The 23,120-nt window shown below is 42.8% G+C and overlaps 1 protein-coding gene across 8 annotated transcripts in view; it reads left to right on the top strand.

The window, feature by feature from the left end:
- TENM2 (teneurin transmembrane protein 2) overlaps window positions 1-23,120 on the top strand; it is a 1,505,907-nt gene that overhangs the window by 1,415,662 nt on the left and 67,125 nt on the right. For all 8 annotated transcript variants that reach the window (XM_072824231.1, XM_072824230.1, XM_072824229.1 and 5 more), the window contains 4 exons: window positions 10,627-10,837; window positions 15,017-15,136; window positions 18,441-18,702; window positions 19,467-19,734. In XM_072824231.1, coding sequence (XP_072680332.1) covers window positions 10,627-10,837; window positions 15,017-15,136; window positions 18,441-18,702; window positions 19,467-19,734 — 861 coding nt within the window. The remainder of the gene's footprint in view (window positions 1-10,626; window positions 10,838-15,016; window positions 15,137-18,440; window positions 18,703-19,466; window positions 19,735-23,120) is intronic.

Raw genomic sequence — 23,120 nt, 5'->3', positions numbered from 1 at the left:
TCTCCTGTGAAGAATTGAGGATAGAAGCCAAGTGTAGGTTTTGGAGGTAGACAGCTGAAAGGTGACTCACTCCTCCATCATTCACTAGCTGTGTGACTGTGAACAAGGCTCTTAACCTCTTTGAGCCTCAGTTTCTTCACCTGCAAAACAGAGATCATAGAAGCTATCTCAAAGTGTTCTTGTGAGTATAGGGGATGATGACTGGATACAAGGGTACAAGGTGCAGGCTGCAAAAACACAGAGGAGCTTCAGCGGCTGACTGAGAAACAGCCCTATAGTGGTCCTCCTGTCAGAAGTAGGAGCTGGGGCAGAGGGCTGGCGCAAACACTCTGTGTATTTAATTGTTCTTCTTCTGTTTGACATAGTCCTGCCTTAGGTGAAAGAGCTTAGTGCAAGCACTACTGTGTCATGGCAGCAGGCACAGCGGCTCCTGTGTGTTGGCCGTTCAGAATGTTCTACTGTAACAGACTTTACAGGGCAGCTTCATATAGGATTTGGCTTCAGGGTACAGTGAACTCAGTCAAAACACAGCCCAACATGTAGAAGCTGTCTGGTCTTAGGCAAGTTATTTCCTCTCTTTCTAAATCTCCAATTCCTCACCTGTAAACAACGGTGCTAATGATCCCTGGAATTCTGGTGGTGATTTAACAAAGGAATGCAGGTAAAGCACTTAGCACAGTGCCTGACATGTAGTAAGTTTTTTGGGTTTTGTTGTTTTTGTTTTGTGTTTTGGTTTTGGTGGGGGTTTTTTTGGGGTTTTTTTGTTTTTGTTTTTTTGATAGAGCGAGAGAGCACAAGCAGAGAGAGTTGCAGAGGGAGAGGAGAAGCAGGCTCCCTGCTAGGCAGGAAGCCTGGACACACGGGGCTGCATCCCAGGACTCTGGGATCGTGACAAAGGCAGATGCTTAACCAACTGAGCCACCCAGGCACCTATAGTAAGCTTTTCATAAATGCCATCCATTTGCTCTGATTAAACATGATTACCATTAATGCTTCATCATCTTACCAACTCCCGAGATGTGTGACCTGTAACAAAGGGTCTCTATGCTGAGATATGCTGGCTTTGGGAGGCCAGGGACAAGGGCTCTGAGCTGATATGCTGGTAGTGATGATGTGGTTTGTGTTGCATTTAATCACCCCAAAGCATGCGTTTTATGAGAAGGTCAATCAAGCATAGGGCTACCACTTGTGAGTATTAAGTCGATGAAGGTATAGCTGATCCTTCCAAGGACAGAACTCCCAAGCCTAGAGCTCCATTCTCATGAAGTACTTCCCAACCTGTATTGCACTAGACTGTTGTGGAGAGGTGCTCTGGGTCAAAAGGGGTCCTGGTCAGGAAGTGCTGCATGCTCCATTGCAACATTAAAGATTAATAATGCATATTCACACATCAAAGGCCCTGAGAAATCCTATTTAAAAACTAGTTTAAGTGTTCAACCAACATCTCTCAAGTTGTTTTTGACCACAGATCCTTCAGTGCCACCTCCACTTCTATGTTTTAGGGAACCCCTATTAACATCCCCCTGGAGACATAGTTCAGGAAAACTCCTTTAGTCTCTCAGAGTGAGATGGACTGCTATGGATATCTGAGGAGCGTTTTCAATAATTCAGAGCAGAGGTCTTTGAGCTTTAGTAGGCAAAAGAATTACCTGGGAATCTTCTTTAAAATACACATTCTTGGGGCACCTGGGTGGCTCAATCAGTTAAGTGTTCCACTCTTAGTTTCTGCTCAGGTCATGATATCAGGGTCCTGCATCCGCGTTGGGCTCCATGCTCAGCAGAGAGCTGGTTTGAGGTTTTTCTCTCTCCTACTCCTTGTGCTTACATTCAGGTTCTCTCTCTTTCTCTCTCTCTCAAAATAAATAAATAATTTTTTTTTAATGCACATTCTCAGTTTCCACACCCAGAAATTCAGTAGGCCTGGGTGACAGCAAGAATAGCATTTTACAATCACTGAGGAGGTTCTAGGGCAGGAGGTCAGGGAGCGCACCTTGACCAACAGAGGTTTAGTGCCTGACTTCCGGCACTACAGTGCTCAAAACAGCGGCAGCATCACCTGGAAACTTGTCAGAAATGCCGAACACAGTAGGACCAGAGAATCTTTATTTTAGCAAGGTTCCAGGTGATTCCAGTGATGGTTAGATTTTAGCATTAGTTTTAAAGGTTTTTATTGATGATATTTGTTTGGGGCTTTTTTTTTTCCATTTGCTTAGTTTTAATAAACTCAAAAAAAAATGGACACACACTGCAAGCTCATTGTCATGGAATTCCTACCAACCCTCCCCCCCGACCCCCATACGTGTTGGGTTGACCAGATGCCCCAGTGGCTTCAGGGTGAGTCAGAATCCTGATAAGAAGTGGTCTTACTAGACTGTGTCCTGGGTTTTCCTAAGCAGCCTTCACTGTCTTTCCCACATCCATCCTGAACAGTAGGAAACCCAGAAAAACAGCTCAGTGGGGCCTCCACTCTGCCAGGTCTCTGGTCAGACATGATTGATCTTCCATTGCTGAGTCATAAGAAAAGCCAAAGGTGTTTGGAGCAAGTATCTCTGGCCTTGGAAATCACTGTCAAAAAAGAGTTGGCACGAAGCGAGAGCAAAGCTTCCAACAGGCCTTCCAGAAGGAGCACAAATACGATTTTACTTCTTGCAATATTTAAGAATGGCGGTTGCTCTGGTTAGGAGGGAGGGGATGCCTGCATAACGATGGTCCATCAGGCAGCTAGGGTATTGATGGCAGGTGAAACCTTCCAAATGAGCACCCTGTCAGCCAATCTATTGCTTTAAAAGGTTGGCAATGCGGGAGACCTAACAGAGGCAATGAAGAACTAATCTCATATTGCCAGGTTAAATCAAGTCAGCCTTGCCTGCTCCTTTCACTTTTTAGTTACATCAAGCCAGAATACTTTCAATTATCCCTCCCTTCCAACTTGTCAGCAGACATTGGGTAAAATGCAAATGGAACAAGGCCTTCCCTGGTGGAGAGCAGACAATATTATGAAGAATAGCCTCCATTGGTTGAGCTCTTGCTGTGTATTCAGTGCAATACCTTCACCATCTCATTTCATATGCACTGTCCCATAGCATCTTCATGCTCTTTGGTGAAGTAGGTGCTATTAAGTCCATTCTATGGCTGGGAAAACTGAGTCACAGGAGGTCAGTCACTTGCCAAGTATACAAAGCTAATGAATGAGAGAACAGATTTTAGCCATTCTGACTCTAAAGCCTGTATTCTTTTGCTATTTGTCTAACTGGACCAAGAATCCAGGGCTACTCTGGGTAAGTGAATCCTTGAGCTTTGGAGTGCTCCCCTTCTCCTTGAAATTTTCTAAGTGCTCCTCCAGTGGCAGGGACTAGCCAGGGTCAGCAATGCTACCTGGCAGGAACACACCAGCCCAGACTAGGACCTGCCTGAGCTCTGGCCCCTATTTCTCCATTGTAGGACCCTCTACCATCCCTCACCCCATCCCCATGCATGTAAGTTTGACCAGATTTTCAGAGACATTTGGGGACTTGCTTTTGTGAGGTATCTTAGGGCCTAGTGCCCGACCTTAATTCCAGTGGACATATTGGCAAGTAAATTGCTCCTGCTGGCTGGAGGAGTATTTTGCAAGATCATGTGAGACCAGCATGAGAATGGTGCTGGTGTCAATTCAGGTAGCTCAGATTGCTCATACAGACAGGGCGTGCCAAAAAAGATATTTGCTAGGGACTCCACACGTTTTAGACATGGTCCTGAAAGAGCTCACCTTAAAATAATTCCCATCACTCAAAGAATCCTAGGGTTGCCATATTTCTCCTTATTCAAGAATCTGTTGATGTGCCTGGCCTTCAGGTGCCCTTGGCCTTTGCCAGCCAGCCTCCACCACTCCTTAATTTCCAACACAAAGAGCAAAGAGCACAGTCTTCTTCCTTCTTGCTCCAGCTTGTTTTCTTCTCCCATTTCTCCACTCTTTATTAATTTTCTACTTCCCCATCATTAACTGATCACAAGAGTGGCCCTAGGGTTTGTGGGGTCTACCACCTGGATTCCCTCTGTTTTACTTGGGGAAATGAGAACTGGGCAAGTGCCTCACTCTGTATGCTAAACAAACTTTTATGATGCCAAGAAAAGAAGTAAAAAGATCCAGAAGCATGTATTATGTTACTAGATGCTCACAGCTGTTCTTATACCTAGAGTGGATTATCTTAGCCCTCTCATTGCTCCTGTGAGATAGCATCATCATGCCCACTTTGTAAATAAGGAGGACAGAACACAGAGAGGTTGGTATCTTACCTAAAGTCCATCTGTTAGCAAGTACATAAATTGCACAATCTTAAATACATACCTGGAGGTGTGTATAGATAGGTGAATAAGATGAAGATCTAGAACATTCCCAGCACCCAGAAAGTTCCCCTGTATTCTTTCCCAGCCAGTATCTCCCCATTAATGCAACTACAATTTCTAACTTTCTGTCATAATTTATTAACTTTGCCTGTTCTTGAACATCCCATAAATGGAACCATGTGTACTCTTCCTAGTTTTAACCATCCTCTTGGCCAGATGAATAGGGAAGGTATATTTGGTGGTTGGTGATGCCTCTCATCAAACCATGATTGGAAAGAATGGAGCTCATTTTTAAAATCTGAGATGCTGACCAGTTCTCAGTCAGGTCCTGCTTGCGGACACTAGCAGAGCCATCCATGGCACCTGAAGTGAATTATTGGAGTCGATTTGTGCCACCCTGTCACAAAATGAAACTAAGAAAAGTAAATTTAGATGTTTCTCTGAAGCCTTTAATACCCAAGAAAGCCGGAGAGTTCATGCAGGTTATAAAGGGAATCGCTTGCATACCAAGCTACAGGGAATAAAAGGCACCAAAATTGAACAAAATGCTTCCATCCAGATTCTCCATAAGCTGCTCAGTTTACAAAGATCAAAGAGGACAATAAATGAGATGAATGAAATAAATACCCTCTCATTCCTAGAGACCTCTCTTCCCTGTAAGAGTGATGTGCAGACTTAGCCTTTCCCAAGCAGAAAAGATGTACATGTTCCAGGCAACTCTGAAATATCCAGTATCTGCTGTGGCTCTCTGCAGCCTTTCCATTGACCCATGGCCTCCTCCCCACTGAGCATAGCTTCACTGGTATGTGTTCAGTTAAGGCTTTGAGGTTATATCTTTTGCCTATTTAGGAGCTCCTTTAAAAATCCAACAGAGTGGGATCCCTGGGTGGCGCAGGGGTTTGGCGCCTGCCTTTGGCCCAAGGCGCGATCCTGGAGACCCGGGATCGAATCCCACGTCAGGCTTCCGGTGCATGGAGCCTGCTTCTCCCTCTGCCTGCATCTCTGCCTCTCTCTCTTTCTCTCTCTGTGATTATCATAAATAAATAAACATTTAAAAAAAAAAAAAAAAAAAATCCAACAGAGTGAACTGACAGGGCTGGAAAGAGCTGGCACAAACTTGTAGCCAGCCCAGAAGGCAAGTGCCACTTTGTGCCGATGGTAAACAGCTGAATGGGGGGTTTGAATCTCACAGGTAAATAGTGTGGTCCTCAGTAGCCTGCATTGCAGGGAATGAATTCCCAGGCATCTTGTCTCTCATGCTGATTCACTTTTAGAAGCTTGTTTCAACCAGCCTGATTCTTTCCCAGCTGTAGATGTAGACAGGCCTGCAGAAGTAATTAAATCTCACGACCACCCATACTTCCCCAGTCGATGGGTGTCCACTGCCCTGTCTGTAGACTGTCTGTAGACTCCCTTTGGGAAAGGAATGTCTCCTCCTTCTGGTAATGAAGAAGACAGAGGGTAATGATCTCACTGATTGCCTTTTCCTACTTTTTATCCAGAGCCGCTGCTTAGCCACTTGGATAACTTACTTAGCTTCTCTGAGCCTCAGTTTCCAACTCTATAAGGTGGGTGATGGCGTGATAATGGGCATAACACATAGTTAACTGAGTGTTCACTGGCATGATTCCAAGTGCTATACATGTAATAACTGCTTCAATCCTCCAAACAGCACTTTCTAATGTCATCGTCATCATCATCTTCATTTTGTACATGAGGAAACTGAGATGCAGAGCAGTTAATTGCCCAGGGTCAGCAGGTGGGTAGCACCTGATCTGAGATTCAAACCCAGACACCCTGATCCAGAGTGTACAGCTTAAGGGTTATATTCTGCTTTGTGGGGTTGCTGTGAGGATTTAAATCAAGAATATGTATAAATCTTGTTCAACCTATATCATTTATTATTACTGTCAATTAACTTATCACTATGTGGAAACATTATGTTCTTGTCAAGATTCAACCTACCCATAGCACATACCAGTGAATGACTCAAATAGGGGATTTCATTGATGATATCCATATCTGGTTCTTATAAACTGAAAAAGTTGAAAACTTTCCAGATTTCCTGGTTATAGTAACACCTATGGTTCATTGAACACATACTATGCCAGACACATCAATTCATTTATTCATCATCACATAACCCTATGATATATGCACTATTATAATTCAGTTTTTAAAAGCAAAGAAACTGAAGTTCAGCAAGGTTGGTTATCTTTCTAAGCTTACACAGCCAGGGACTAGAAGAGATGAGCCTCAAACCCACATCTATCTGATTCCAGAGGCCAGGCTCTTGCCTCTGACACAGTAGACTTTCTGGCTAAAATTTTATCTTAGGAATTCTAATTCAAAAGATTCAATTTAGGGACACCTGGGTGGCTCAGCGGTTTAGCGCCTGCCTTTGGCCCAGGTCGTGATCCTTGAGTCCCACATCAGGCTCCCTGCATGGAGCCTGCTTCTCCCTCTGCCTATATCTCTGCCTCTCTCTGTATGTCTCTCATGAAAAAATAAATAAAATCTTAAAAAAAAAAAAAGATTCAATTTAGCATCACCCTGATTTCTGCTTCATGTTGTTAGACCTGTTACAAAAGATTCTCTCTGATTTTTTTTATCAAAAGTAATAAAAAGAATGCCTCACATGATTCCCAGAAAGTTTCTCACATCCATATTTCTCTGAAATGGCCATTACAACTAGCATATGACAGATGCATGTGGCATGTAGCCAGAGCTGTGGTTTAGCCTGTGTTCTAACAGAAAGCACCTAGATAATTCTCCGTGGTCCCATCTCACTGAGTGAAGTAAATGATGACACGTGAAACACATGCACAACACAGTTGTGGGGCAGGGGCCGGAAGGCCTGGGTCACTTTCCCCAAACGCTGAGTCAGAACCGGGCCCTTTTCATGGGCTCTGCACACCCCTGTCACCACCCTCACTGGGAGAAAGCCCACCAGACAAACAAGTAGGTGGATAAATAAAGAAAGAAATCGTCCAGTGTCACGGGAGGGCTGTGCTGCTCTCGCGCCCCTGTTGAATAGAGACGCCGGCAGCCTCTCAGGTCCTGAACTGGCAATTCAGAACAGTTTGATTGCCTGCTTGATTGTTTGCGAGATAACTGCAAGATTGTCAGTGACAGGGTAATTTACTGAAGATTGCCATGTCAGACTCCATGCGAGGGGCTTGCTGGCATAAAGATGCGGCTCTCATGACTGACAGGCCACTGGGAGATTGGAGTGCCAATTTAAAGTTCACGGTGTCGTCGGTAAGTGTTCAGCAGCAGCAGCCCATAATCACGCAACATGATGAGGTCATTACAGACATAACGTATGCTCACACTTAATAACCGATAGAACCCCAAATGCACCGTCTTGGAGCAGGTAAATGTAAATATGTAGGAAGAAATCATTTCTATCCTTTTCCCCCCTTTTTTAGCACTTGCCATCTGCTATTGCTGATGTGTTTATAGGACATCTCCTGCCAGACAGGCCCTTAAATAAAAAGCCCTAGAATCGACAAAACAGTGGGAAAAATTTGAGGCCCACACTTTTGAAGAAGTCGCAAGTCCAGAATGAGTGGCAGACTAGCGGGGGGGGGGGGGGGGGATGTGTTGAGTGCTTAATAGGAAAACTGTCCTAAGTTACTATTTGAGCCCAATGAGGTTCTCAAGCTGGTTATATGGAAGGGGTGGTAAATCGGATGGGGGAGTAGGGGATGCTCCCAGCATCCCAGAGGGAAAGGCCACCAGAGACAGATGGAACTTCTAATGAGAAGAGGCCAGCGGCCTTAAGGAAAACTAAGGTGCTAATAGCGATGTGTTTCTTCTCACCTGAGGAGTTTCTGCATCTGCTGGATGAAGCACCGCCAACAGATCTCAGTGGGATAATTTTAAATCCAACGCAGGCATTCCACGGTAGATTCCTTCTGTCTGGTGAAGGCAGTCCACAGAAGGTGACGTTAAAGGCGGAATGCTATGCGGGGTTTTTTTTCTCCTTTTCTTTTTCTTATTCTGCCAGGGGCCCTGGGATCCACTGTACAATCTGAACATAGATCTGAGACCATGCCCTAGCATCATCCTGCTGCTGAGGTACAATTCTCTGGCCCTGCTTCTTGGGTCTGAGATTTGTGAGCCTCTGGGGAGTACCTGATTCAGTCAGCACGTCAGGCAGAGGTGTTCAGAGCTTTGACTCGGAAAGTCTCTAAATTTAAAGTGTGTGTGGCTGCTCACCCTCCTGTGTCTGTATTTCTAGGAAATTCCGTAAATCTAAATGTGTTACGAGGCACAGTAGCAACATTTGCCCATGTGGAAAATGAGAGGCTAGTTTTAGTAATTTAAAGCCAAGCAAAACACACAACCTCCTAATTTGTTTGTTTGCTAAAAAGAAAGTAATGCATTAAAATAATTGTACATTAATTGCTAAATTACAGTGGAACTTCGGTGAAATTACATATTTCAATTTCATTAGCAGAACCAAACGAAAAGAGTAATGCCAAAAAATTACATTGTAGTAAATTTAAAGCACGCAGGCAGGCCCCTGATTCAGTGTTCCAGTACAAGTGTTTGTCAAGTCACAGCCCAGGGTTTGAGTACATGTTTCTATGATGTTAATTATGGCCCCAAAGTACCTTGCTATCAAATCTGGGAGGTGCAAGCAAGTTATTCTCCAAGCTTTTCTCTCTACTACTGTGTGTTCAGTCAATTCCCAACAGAGTGAATAAGGGTTGGCCAACTAATCCATTCTAGTAGGGAATTCCAAGAAGCAAAGACTGGCCGAAACATTCACATGCTCACCCCTAACGCACATGTGAAGAAGGGGAAACAGTCATTTATACATTCAACAAACCTTTGTTGAATACCCAGTTCTGTGATTGGCACTAAGATGTGAGTATAGAAATGAATAAGACACTGTTATTCTCTTCATAGAGCTCACTCTCCAGACAGGAAGGCAAACACACAGAGATAATTAATTCTAGCACAAGGAAGTTGGCATTAACAAGGGTTTCTAAAATTTATTGTGCATTAAAATCACCTGAGAAGCATGTGTAACAGGCAGATGCCAGGACCTGCTTCTGGAGGCTCTCCCTTGGGAAGTTCTGGGGCGGACCCTCGATTCTCCCCATGGGATTTTGATGCAGAACCATTCTCTAAGAAACTCTGATTCGGGGATACACAGAGCAGGGATACCCTAACCTAGCAAAAGGCATCACCAGGAAGGCTTCCTAGAAGAGGCAGCCATAGCTAGTCTGGGTCTTAGAGGATGAATCAAATCTATTTCCCCCCCACTGTACTGTCAGCTCCTTAAGAACAAATACCATCATTCTTCGTTCTTTGTTCCATGTTTCATTTCCAGAATATGGATGGCACTCAAATATTTGTTGAATGTTATATGAATGATAGGAATCAGCCCAGGAAAGGGACGTGGAGAGGCAAGGATCTAGGCGAGTAAATCAGGACGTTGAAAGTGCTACAGGTGTGTGGCAAGGTACCACCAGGAGCAGCTGGGTGAACTGATAGCTTAATTTCTGGGTACTCTAGCCAAAACCATTTCTCCACATTTCCTGGAAAATGTAGATTTCACCCCACCCACTTGTCAAACTGATCAGCAATACCCTCCCTGCCTGAGAGGGAGTGGGGCTGGAACATTTTTCTCCATTAAATCAAGACTTAGGGAATACCACGCATTTTGATTATTTGCGCACCCATTAGCACAGGCCCCCAAGAACTGGCTATGGATAATTTTTTGTGCTGTGCTGTTCAAAAACAAAAAAGGTTGTTTTTGTTTCCAACCACTCAAATAATACTTGCTCACAACAAAAAAAGCAGAAATCCCGGACACCTGGGTGTCTCAGTGGTTGAGCGTCTGCCTTAGGCTCAGGGCATGATTTCAGGGTCCTGGGATCAAGTCCCACATCTGACTCCCCACAGGAAGCCTGCTTCTCCCTCTGCTTATGTCTCTGCCTCTCTCTCTCTCTCTGTGTGTGTGTGTGTGTGTGTCTCAATAAATAAATAAAATCTAAAAAAAAAAAAGATAAGAAAAGAAAAAGAAATCCTAGAAAAGTCTAATAAAGAAAGAGGAGAGACATACACTAATCTACTACCTGGGGATAATCTTTCATCTACATTTTCAATTATTCCCTCTCATTTTATTGTCTATGCATACGTACTGGAATTAAATTAGGCCTGTTGTGTGAGACCTGCCATTTCAAGGCCTTGGAAAGAGCTGACGATATTCCTGACAAAGGAATCTCTCAGCAGCTTTGTGCCATGAAATGCACTGACCCTGGCTTGCCTCTGCCCTTCCAGATGGCCTGGTGGATTGTCTGGACCCTGACTGCTGCCTGCAGTCGGCCTGTCAGAACAGCCTGCTCTGCCGAGGGTCCCGGGACCCCCTGGACATCATTCAGCAGGGCCAGACAGACTCGCCTGCAGTGAAGTCCTTCTACGACCGCATCAAGCTCCTGGCAGGCAAAGACAGCACCCACATCATCCCTGGAGACAACCCCTTCAATAGCAGGTGGGCACCCTTCTGTCCATACAGGCTGCCAGCGTGGCCGGTTTCCTTCCTGGCAGAGCAGGAGGGAGTGCTCCTGGTTTTTCTGTGGGCCCAACTGGCCTCGAAACTACGCCATGAGGGCAGCTCCTCTCTCTGGTTCACAGAGGGCCCCTTTCCTCTCTGTGGGATTTGGCCACCTTCAACCCAGAATCTGCTGGAGACATCTTTTGATTGTCTGATTCTTAGATCACTTTTATAATCTATTATTTGGTATTGTTATTATTTTATATCTCTTTATAAAATACCACCGATAGTGCCTTTTGTCTGATCATCACTGAAATATTTCATTCAATAGAGTATTTTTGAAAACAGCTATTAACTTAATAACATTAATTAGAATTTATTGAGCACCTACGATGAGCCAGAAACTTTATGTAGACCATCTCTAGCCCTTACAGCAACGCCATTAATTGGACCTGCTGTGGGCCTACTTTGGCCAATATGTCAGGCTGAGGCATTTTACCAAAATGACGGCGTTTCTCTTGAGTTTAGATTTGCTCTCAGTTGCTAATTTGAAGCAATTCTGGGGCAAATTCTGGGTTTATTTTATACTCAGCTTGGCCCTTCCCTTCCTCCCAGAATAAATTAGAACTGTACCCGTGGAGAGAAGGGCAGGAGGAGTTGGCTTTGAGGCATCCCATCCCCTTCTCCCTTCTAGGCACTGTTTCTGATTCTGGGGTGAAAGGAAGGATAGAGGGGTGGGAGTCTTCTTATGTCTGCCTGCATATCACAGACCTCTCTCGGTGGGTCTGGGTTCAGATGTCGAGAGTGTCGCAGATGTGAGGGTGGCAGATGTGGTCTTCCTGGGGATGTGCCTCATCTCTGTGCTCCTTCTTGTGAGGAAATAAGAGCTGCTGGTTGGGTCCTCTTTCATAAAACCTCCAGGAGACTTGACCTTGAGTGGGGTGTCCCTGGCCTCCTGGTCCCTCTAACCACCCTCCTCATGCCATCCTTCTCTTACTTCTCTTTGTCCTCACTTAGTTCTGGGGTGGGGGGGGGGGAGGCCAGAAGCAAGTCAGGAAGCTTGCTGCTCATGCAGGCTTCCAGCCAGCAAAGGAAATATAAGACTTCACTTCTTAGGGAGACCCTAGCTTTATAAATGATTCTCTTGATGCCCCCCTACATTAGACTCTGAGGAGGAAACATCATCAGGCCATGACTCAGACACTGCTCTTCTTCCTTGGGAAAGTCTGGTGAAGGTGGGATGGGATGTGGGAGGTAATGGTATAGCTGATTAATTCCACAGCCCCTAGGTATTCTCTGGAAAGTTGTGCAGCTCCAATTCCTGGCAGCTCTTTGAATATGAAGGCTTTTAACATGGTCACTTCGGGCCACCAGCTTTAGCCTCTCTCCTATTCTCGTTTTACTAAAAATAAAACAGAAAAAAAAATAATCTCGGCCCTCTTCTATTTCAGCCCTGACACCCCCCTAGCCTGTGTCACATTAGGCAAGTAATTCAACCTCAGAAACTTCATTTTCTTGATTGATAAAATTAGAATAATGTTATAGAGTATACTCACACAGCTATATTATTACTTTAATATAAAAATCTTTGATCACAAAAGTATTTGCTTGTCAAATCCTAGTTCTGCAACAGAGATACTATAGGTATGTTTCCCTTTAATTATGAACATTATTCCTGTTGCCAGAGAGTCGTGAATGGCCCTTGCACCAGGCTGGAAGCATTTCAGTATAGCTTGCATGCAATTTCCTCATACTATAAATGCATCTTTCAAAGGCCTGTGCTCTGTTCAGCTTCCTATTAACATTTCACTTTTTCTACCCCAAATCTAGTAATTTCCTGATATTCTCCTTTTGGTCCCTTTAAATTCAATCTTATCCTCTTCATCAAAGTTACCACTTCCAGAAGGAACCACGAGCTACAGCCAAGATGCAGAAGAGGAGGCAGGGACTCCAGAATATTGGGTGGACTATACCAGCCCCAGAGATCTGGACAAAAAAAAAGCTTTAGAGAAAGCTTCTCTGGAGCTTTGAAAGTTGCAATAGATAGCACCACCTAAGTGAGCCCAGCTCCAGTGTGTTGGCATAGATACATAATTCAGAAATAAAAAATGTTACTCCAAGACATAGGTTGAAGTTCACCAAGCATGTGAATTTTAGTGCATTATCCTCTGACAGAAAAATGAAGGGGAAATCTAGGAGTAAAAAAGAAGTTAATTCAAGACTTCTAAGAAGGCATTTCCCCGAGATAATGGCATACAAAAATCACTAAAATGCCTTGACTCCACCACTATAATTTATAGAGCAGATCTCACTATCTAGATAATGTGATAATTGTTACACATCAATAATCATAAATAGAAATGAACTGATAGCATGTCTTAGCTGAGTCTTTTCTGTGAATTGTCTGCCTAGAAACGATATGAAGCCAGCAACAATGAAGAATTAGGAAAATAGACGGTAGGAAGCCTAGGCAACCAGGCCCCTTTTATTCCTGTGATGCTTTGCAAAGTCTTATGCTATAGGAATTATTTAAAAGAAATAACAATTACATAAAAAAGGAGGGGAAAAAAAACCCAGTGTGGGACATGCTCCCAATTTTGTTTTCTCATCACAAATGCTTTGTACCTTGTGGTCATCAACACACATCGATTTTAAAATAGTGTCTCAGAAGGCATGAAAGAAATCTTAGTCTGCGCTAAGATAAGGAAATGGAATTGAACAAAAGAATTATTTTCATAATTTAGTTTTCCACTTTCAAGAGACTCTAGGATTATAGTTGGAACCACCTAAAAATGGAATGCATTTGTTAGGCAGCCAGTAGCAGACAATTAGAGCTGTCAGCGGAACAGTCTAAACTCTCCCAAGATCATCAAAGGGTTGAAGTTGAACAGTTGGGGGTATTGCTAATAAAAAGAGAGGTGCCCGGAGAAAACATCTCTCCAGTTTGTAGGTCACCTGAGACGGCAGAAGTATGTGCATTCCAGAGATCGAGCAGACTTGGACAAGATTCTGGCAAAGAACAGGTAGCTTGATTACCTAGTCCAGAAATTGGGAATATGTCCAGGAAGCTGGAAACCTGAGAACCTCTCTGGCTTTGCCAAATACCCAGTGGCTTGAAGGCTAACAATACAGCTGCTGACCTGCCTGGTAGGCTGGGGGCTAAGTGCACAAATGGAAGTTCTCATTAACCCATTTCTCTGTGAAATCAGAAAATTTAGGGAAGAAGAAGCATATGCCTGCTCCCTCTGTGGTTTTTGAGAGGACTGTTGCGGCTTCTCTCTTACTTTGTGAGATTTTGCAGAAGTTGCTCATCAGACACTGGCATTCTCAAGAAACTTCTAGTTATTGTGATCTGGAGAGAGGAGAGCTCAGGTTGACAGTGGAAATAAGTGGAGTGGGATTTCAACCACCCCCATCCTTGCTCCATCAAGATGGCAGGAATTTGATATAAGAGAAATACAGTTACGTGGAATCCAGAATCTAAGATAGTTCTACCAGAAAAAAATATCTCCAATATTCTCTTTTCCTCATGTTGTCACAGATTGTGAGAAATTTTGCTCTTAGAGGGCAGCAAAAAACAATGTATGTATATGTCCCAACCTCATAGAAACAAAACAAAAGCAAACAAACAAACAAAAACAAAAACAAAAATACTTCTACGTGCTTCCCTCCATTCCCTCTGACATCCCAGCCTGGAGGAGAAGAGTAACATTGCCTTTCTCCAAAGCCAAAAAAGGAAATGAGTAGCCAGATGGGGAAGCTCTCACCCGAGTATAATACTCTCTATGCCAGACTAAGGCACAAGTATGAGTGATGAGGGGCAGCCTGGAGCTCAGGCCAAACAAAAGCCAAATGATGTCAAGAAATGGAGCAAGGCCAAGGGTAGAGGGAATGTGCACAGGAGACCCCATTGCCCAGCCAAGTGACTGGAGATGCTGCCCATGGATTTCACTCCAACATGTCACCAGTTCTGCTCCTCAAGGAAAGCAAGCATTAAGACCTCCCCATGGGGTGTGATCATGCAAAGCCAGAAATAAATGTCGAAAATCTTCTTACCTTAGTGACCAGAAGAGGATGGGTGGGGACAGTGGCAATATGGGAGGAGAACTTGACACACCCCCTGGTCTCCTTGTCTTCCTGTCTTTGTCTCAAGACTTGTGTTTCTTTTTCTCTTAGCTTGGTTTCTCTCATTCGAGGCCAAGTAGTAACTACAGATGGGACTCCTCTGGTTGGAGTGAACGTGTCTTTTGTCAAGTACCCAAAATACGGCTACACCATTACCCGCCAAGATGGCACGTAAGTACCGTGGTGAGCTCTACCTACACAGGACCGAGGGTGCAGAGAGACAGATGGGGCTATTGGCCTGGAACCATGTGGCTTCCGCTTGTGGACTGCAGTACCCACCAGGCCAGAGCCCTAGTAAGGATCCCCCAAATATATTTTTTGCTTTATGGCATGGTATCCAAAATGAAAAACAAATAGAAGGGCCAGACTACCTAGGGCTGCTGACAACCATCATTTTCCTTCTTTCCAAGTCAGGTAAATGCTTTTCTGTGGGTGTGCATGTGTTGGGGTTGGAGCTGGGGGAGGGCAGATTCTAGAAAGAAAAAGGCAAAGTGGCTCTTGGAAACTCACTCCTATTTTAAATCAAAGGCAGTGCAGGGTGACAAGGATCCACATGACATAGTGTCCTGTGGTGAACCCCTTCTGCTTTCATCTGTGGCTTTAGGAGCTGTGTTGTTTTCGTGCCTGTTTTGAGGGGGTGGGATGTAATCAGAGAAGTCTAATTAAATACATTTAGCTGTCACCCTGCTGTGTGAAGGAGGAAACCTTTTCCTATTATCTTCTGATTGGAAACATGCACCCGTGCAGCCCCCACCAAGATGAAAGCTATGTTATTTCCTTAATCCACTGGGCATGGAGTTGAAATTTAAAGAAGAAGAAGAAATCTATGGGACGGTGAAATCACTCACCCACCCTAGGCTACAAAAAGCCCACGAACTATTACCTTCTATTCCAAATGAAAATGAAGACAGTGGCTGTAAATCTGATGCAACACTTTTTCTATAAAAAATCATGAATATAGCATGTGGCTAAGAGCTATGAGTCTTGCTTTTCTCTGGTGAAGATATTGGCCTTACTTTCTTACATCCTAAGGTAACCTTGCAGGTAGTTTCAAAATTTACCAGCCCACAATAACCCTATTCTCATATTCCCACCTCTGAAACCCAAAGAAGTCATCTGACGATTTCCACCAAAATCTCAATATTCACAAAGTTTCTGATATCTCACTCGTACATTTCTTTTTTAAAAATATTTATTTAATTATTTTAGAGGGAGAGAGAGAGAGAGTCAGGTGGGGGGAGGGGCAAAGGAAGAGGGGAGAAAGAATCCCAAGCAGACTCCCCACTGAGGGTGGAGCCCCGACCCTGAGATAGATCATGACCTGAGCGGAAACCAAGAGTCGGATGCTTAACCGACCCCCTCACTCATACATTTCTGCAGCCAAATCTAATTCTTTTAAAGCACTAGGACTATGAATGTGTAGTATCCAGAACTTGTTCATTCCTAGAAGCCAGTATTCTTGCCCTGCAAAGTCCTATGACAACACAGAGGACATTTCTCAGTCCTTGGCCTGTTGCCTGTCCCTACCTTATGCTGCCCCATCCCTCTCAGCTGCTTCCTGACTAATTACCACCCAAACCCACTTCCCATATCATCTATCCAACCTCCAGGATTGATGATTCTTCAGCCTGTTCAGGTTGCAAAGCCCTGGAAGTAACAGGATGTATTTGTGAATGCTCTGAGGAATCACACAATCTGTTGTATAGTAGTGTGTGCCACAGACATTGATGATTTGGTTCTATCATACCAATTTCATTTCAAGACATTTGACTCTCTTCTGTGTCCTATACAAAACCATTCCCAGCAGTATGCATGCCCAAAAATAAATATACAAACAAGTTAATGTAATAAACTGCTGCACTATGCATGCTCTGCTATTTGCCTTAGTATTCACAGGCTTCTCTCTCTTGCATTTTGTCTGTTAAAAAAAACACCAAAAGTAAACAAAAGTAAGCAAAAAATACCAAAAGTAAACAAACAGACAAAAACCACCAAAAGTATTTACCCAAATTGGGTGAAACCAGTGGGTCTGTATATTTTCACTGAGTTGTTACTCTGATCCAGGAACTCTGTTAATTGCTGGAAATTCTGAAATGAGCAAGAAAGCATGAAGAATTGAAATCTTGGTAGAGATCCTGGTGGAATAAAACTTAAAATTGGGAGACTTCTCTCCGTTAACTTCCTTCTTTTCTGTTAATTGGGAAAGAACTACCTTTGTTTTAGTTTACTAGTAATAGACCTTTGTCCAGCTCTTGAGGCACAAACAGGAATAAGATTTAAAAGCAATTATCAACAATATCAGAAACAGGGCAACATGGGTGAAGAGGTCAAAAGGTGTAAGCTCCCAGTTATAAAATAAATAAATCCTGGAGATGTAATATACAGCATGGGAACTAGAGTAAATAATACTGCATTGCAGGGCACCTGGGTGGGTCAGCTAGTTAAGTGAGGGCCTTCAGCTCAGATCATGATCCCAGAGTCCTGGGATCGAGTCCCACATTGGGCTCCCTGCTCGGCAAGGAGCCTGCTTCTTCCTCTGCCTGCTGCTCCCCATGCATATGCTCTTTTTTTCTCTCTCTCTCACAAATAATTAAAAAAAAAAAAAACGTATTGCGTATTGAAAGTTGGTAAGAGAATAAATCTTAAAAGTTTTCATCACAAAAAAAAGTGTAACTGTGTAGTGACGTGTTAACTAGACTTTTTTTGTAGCCATGATTTTGTAACATACACAAGAATCACATCATTATGTTGTACTACACCTAAAAGTAATGCTATATGTCAGTTGTATCTCAAAAGTTATGGCTCTGTGAAGCCAAATATATATACAAATATATATAACAGTCCAAGTAGATGAGAAGAAAGCTTTAATGAGGCCCGCCCATGACTTAGCGTTGATCATTATAACTCTACTATTTATTGAACACTTCTGTTAACCTAGCACAACGCTAAGTACTTTACAGCAGGGGCAGGGGAACATTTTCTGCAAAGGGCCAGATAGTAAATATTTTAGGCTTTGCATGCTATATGGTTTCTGTTACAACTACTCAGCTCTGCCTTTGTAGCACAGAATCAGCTGGAGAGGATAAGTAAACAAACCGCATGGCTTCGATTTACTCCAATAAAACTTTTGTTTGCCAAAACAGGTGGTGGGTTGGATTTAGCTCATGGGCCTAGTTTGCTGACCCCTGCTCTGCTCTCATTACATTTCATTCTCTCAGCTGTACTGTGAAGTTGGTATGATTCTTCTCAATTCACAGATGAAGATACGGGCTCAGAGAGGGGTTAGTAACTTGCCCACAGCCACACAACTAGTAAGTGGTAGAGATTGGGTTCTAACTCAGCCCATCTGCCTCCAAAGCCCACCTTCTCTTGCGCGCTCTGCCCCTCCCTCTGCCGTCAGGTGCAGAGTTCAGAGCCCCTGCCTGTCTAAAGGTAAGTTCATCCCTCTTAGTGAGCCCACTTACCCCCTCTCTAGGTTTGACCTGATCGCCAATGGGGGTGCCTCCTTGACCCTGCACTTCGAGCGAGCCCCATTCATGAGCCAGGAGCGCACCGTGTGGCTGCCATGGAATAGCTTTTACGCCATGGACACCCTGGTGATGAAGACCGAGGAGAACTCCATCCCCAGCTGTGACCTCAGTGGCTTTGTCCGACCAGATCCTATCATCATCTCCTCCCCCCTGTCCACCTTCTTCAGTGCTGCCCCAGGGCACAATCCCATCGTGCCTGAGACCCAGGTAGGAATGGCAGGTTCCAGGGTAGGACTCTTCAATATTGCCTTAACCCAAACTGCCTGGCCAACTTCTTCTTACCGCATCTCACTCCCTGGGTGGGCCAGAAACTAATATTAAGGGGGAGGGACCAGAAGTAGAAACACAGTGTCACTGGAGAAAAAACTGAATCTCTCCTTGACATTCCAGATGTTTTCAGATACTCATTCAAGACTTTGGCAGTCATCAGAGCTTTTAATAAAATAAAAACAATATACATATGTGCAACCCACCTGCAAATTGCTTTTTATTCCTGTTAGTCACAGAGATACATGATAAGAGGCACTTTAATGATCTACATCAGTGTTAGGACAGAGGGCATATTACATTATTGCCTCCCTGTTGCTTTATACCAATTGTCACTGGAAGTTGCAGGTTCATATAATTACAGCCTCTTGTGGCCTCCTTACATGCAGCTAGCAATAAAGCCTGCTGTTCTTATTTACATCTTTTGCCAACAGTGTGGTTTTTAAAAAGAAACACAACAGTGTCCAGGAATAATTATTAATCCAAAAATCATAACCTCAGCCCCTTCACTCCATGGTGAAGGATAAAGTTTGGTTGTGCGTTTTTTTCTCTCTCTCTCAGTCATAGGAAGTGGTCCTTGCGCCCCACATAAGGCATGATGCTTTGGTGAGAGTGGCAGCAGACAGGCAACCTCAGATTTGCAAGCAGCCCACTTGCCCAGAGTTCATTGGATGCAGCATGTCTACCATGTGTTTACTCTCCAGGTTCTTCATGAAGAAATTGAGCTCCCTGGTTCCAACGTGAAGCTTCGCTATCTGAGCTCCAGAACCGCAGGCTATAAGTCTCTGTTGAAGATCACCATGACCCAGTCCACAGTGCCCCTGAACCTTATCAAGGTTCACCTGATGGTAGCTGTAGAGGGACACCTCTTCCAGAAGTCATTCCAGGCCTCTCCCAACCTGGCCTATACCTTCATCTGGGATAAGACAGATGCATATGGCCAGAGGGTATATGGACTCTCTGACGCTGTTGGTATGTTTCGGTTTCAACTCCTTATTGACTCTAGAATTTAGTCATGCATTAATTCGATCATTATTGAGTTCCTACTATGTGCCAAGCACTATCCTTGTAGAGAGAAATGCAGTGGTCAGTAAGGTAGCCAAGAGTCCTGTTTCATGGACCTTCTATACTAGTGGGGTGGGGGGGGTCCACATAATAAACACAGACTGGACAAGAAAATATCAAGCAGTGATAAGTGCTAATGTGAAAGTAAAAATAAGTGATATTTACTGTGAAGGAAAAGCAACTGTGGGTGGGCATTCAGGGAAGGCTTCTTGGCAGGGGACACTTCAGCTGGGGCTTGAGTGACAAGAAGGAGCCATGTGAGAATCACACTGGCATAAAAAGCAAGAAAAATCAGGTGCGTCTGAAGGACAAAGAAAAGGCCAAGTGTGATGGAATGTATGGACAAGGAGAACATTTGAGATAGAGGAAAAAGGTGGACAGAGGCTAGTTCATGTTCCCAGAGAGCACTTGCAAATGGCACAGGATGCACTGTGAGAATCAGAAAATAGAGCTGGAGGGGATGTGAAAGCCACATGCTGTGCTTCAGGCTGTGCCTTTGAGGGAATCAGAGGCTTGCCCACTGATGAAACACTACCATTAGAGAAGGGTCTGTTGGTTATCAGTCTCTGAAGAATTGTGAGCTGTGGATTAGTATCAACCTACCTAGTATCTTTTCCTACTCATAGAGAGCTGTGTGGGATTAATTAAAATCTAGAATCTTGTATTTTCTTCACCACTAGGTTTGTGATTTCCAAGAACTATATATAATAAGTTACCAAAATAAGAAACCAACAAACTTAGAAATTTTCATTGTAATTGGTAGCCAATGTTTATCAGACTTTCCCTTTGTGCAGGGCACTATGCTAACTCCTTTGTCATGGGTAGCCTCTCAATAACCTTATCAAGGAGACACTCTCATAATCCCCATTGTGTAGATGGGACAGGAGGGAAACGGTAAATAAGTATCTAAATTACCTAGGAGGTTACACATGCTCAGGATATGGCCCTAGTAGTCTGCTTCATTGGCAAGTGGAGTTAACTTAATAAAGATAGTAATAAGTTATTGAAGTAACTAGTGCATTAATATAAAGTAGCTAATCAAATATTATACTAGACTTACCAATATCAAAACAATATCCAATATCAAAAAGTAGTTGGAAGATTATAATGCTTTCCCATGCATCTAGCTTCTGGCAAGTCATGATGATTACTGGTTTTTCCATTCTTTCATCCACCTCCTTACTCTTGATGTTTTTCTGAAGCAAGTCTCAGATATTACATCATTTTATCCATATTATTTATCCATAATATTTCACAATGTATCTCTAAAAAATACTTCAAAAACATGCCAACCATTATAATTTTTAAATGATTCATTATTAATATATCTTCAAATAGCCCATTCAACATTTCAATTGTTATGAATATCATAAAATATTAGTGCTTTGTTTGAATCAGAATCCAAATAAGATCCACCTTTTGCAATTTTGACTTCTCATAGTTCTGTAATCTATTGTTTTCCCTTCCATCTCTAGCCTTTTTTTTAATTCTGTATTTTATTTTGCACCAATTGCATTGTTTGCTGCATTGTTACAGAATTTCCAATAGTCTGATAGGCTCTTTAACATATTGCGTTGTTCTAGATCTCTTGTAAACTCAGAGTGGAATCTTGAGTCTTTCTAACATTCAAGTTTGATTTTTTAAAAATCTATATCAACTATTTTTTATTAAGGTGTAATTGATATACATTATATTAGATTCCGATATACAACATAATGATTCTATATTTGTATATATTATCCAAGGATCACAACAAGTCTAGTTGAGATCCATCACATACATAGTTTCAAAATTTTTTTCTTATGATGAGAACCCTTAAGATCTACTCTTAACAATTTACAAAATGCAATACAGTATCATTAACCATAGTTGCTATGCCATACATTATATCCCCAATACTTGTTTATTTTATAACTGGAAGTTTGTACCTTTACTTCCCTCACCCATTTCTTTCATCTCCCACCCCCTGCCTCTGGCAACAAACCAATCTGTGTCTGTATCCATGAATTTTGTTTTATTTTATTTTTTAAAGATTCTACATAGGAGTGAAATCATAGTGTATTTGTCTTTCTCTAACTTATCTACTTAACATAATAATGCCTTCAAGGTTAATCCATGTTATCGCAAATGGCAAAATTTCATATCTTTATGGCTGAATAATATCACACACACACACAACCTTTCTCATCCATTCAGCCGTTAATAGATGCTTAGGTTGTTTCCGTATCTTGGCTATTGTAAATAATGCTGCAATGAACATGGCGAAATTGCACTTCAATGAACAGAAGTGAAATTGCTGGGTCATATGGTATAGTTCCATTTGTAATATTTTTGAGGAACCTCCGTACTGTGTTCCACAGTGGCTACATCAATTTACATTCTCACCAACAATGCATGAGGGTTCCCTTTACATCTCTTTCAGTACTTGTAATTTCTTGTGTTTTGATAGTAGCCATTCTAGCAGGTGTGAGGTGATATCTCACTGTGATTTTGATTTGCATGTTCCTGACGATTAGTAATGTTGAACTAATCTTTTCACGAACCTGTTGGCCTTCTATATGTCTTCGTTGAAAAACTGTCTATTCAGATCCTCTGCCCGTTTTTTAATTGGGCTGTTTGCCTTTTCACTACTGAGTTGTACAAGTTCTTTATATGTTTTAAATATTTACCCCTTATCAAATATGTGATTTGCAACTACTTTTCCCATTCAGTAGGTTGCTTTTTCATTTTGTGGATGGCTTCCTTTGTTGCACAGAAGATTTTTAGTTTGATACAGTCCCACTTGTTTATGTTTGCTTTTGTTGCCTGTGCTTTTTGGTGTCAGATCAAAAAGTCATTGGTAAGACTGATGTCAAGGTTGATGTGGCCAAGGTTAACACCTTGATCAGGCCTGATGGAGAGAAGAAAGCGTATGTTCGACTGGCTCCTGACTATGATGTTTGGATGTTGCCAACAAAATTGGGATCATCTAAACTGAGTCCAGCTGGCTATAAATCTAAATATAAATTTTTTCACCATAAAAAAAGACTGATGTCAAGGGGTTACCAACTATGTTTTCTTCTAGGAGTTTTATGCTTTCAGGTCTTACATTCAAGTCTTTAATCCATTTTGTGTTAATTTTTGTGTATGCTGTAATATAGTGGTCCAGTTTCATTCTTTTTCATGCAGCCATCCAGTTTCCCTGACACCATTTATTGAGGGGACTGTCTTTTCCCCGTCGTATATTCTTGGTTCCTTTGTTATGAATTAATTGACCATATATATGTGGATTTATTTCTGGGTTATTTTGTTCT

This window comes from Canis lupus, chromosome 4, assembly GCF_048164855.1.
Source record: "Canis lupus baileyi chromosome 4, mCanLup2.hap1, whole genome shotgun sequence".
Classification (NCBI taxonomy): domain Eukaryota; kingdom Metazoa; phylum Chordata; class Mammalia; order Carnivora; family Canidae; genus Canis; species Canis lupus.
Note: the sequence above shows the minus strand (reverse complement) of the source record. Positions and strands in the feature narration are given on the sequence as shown.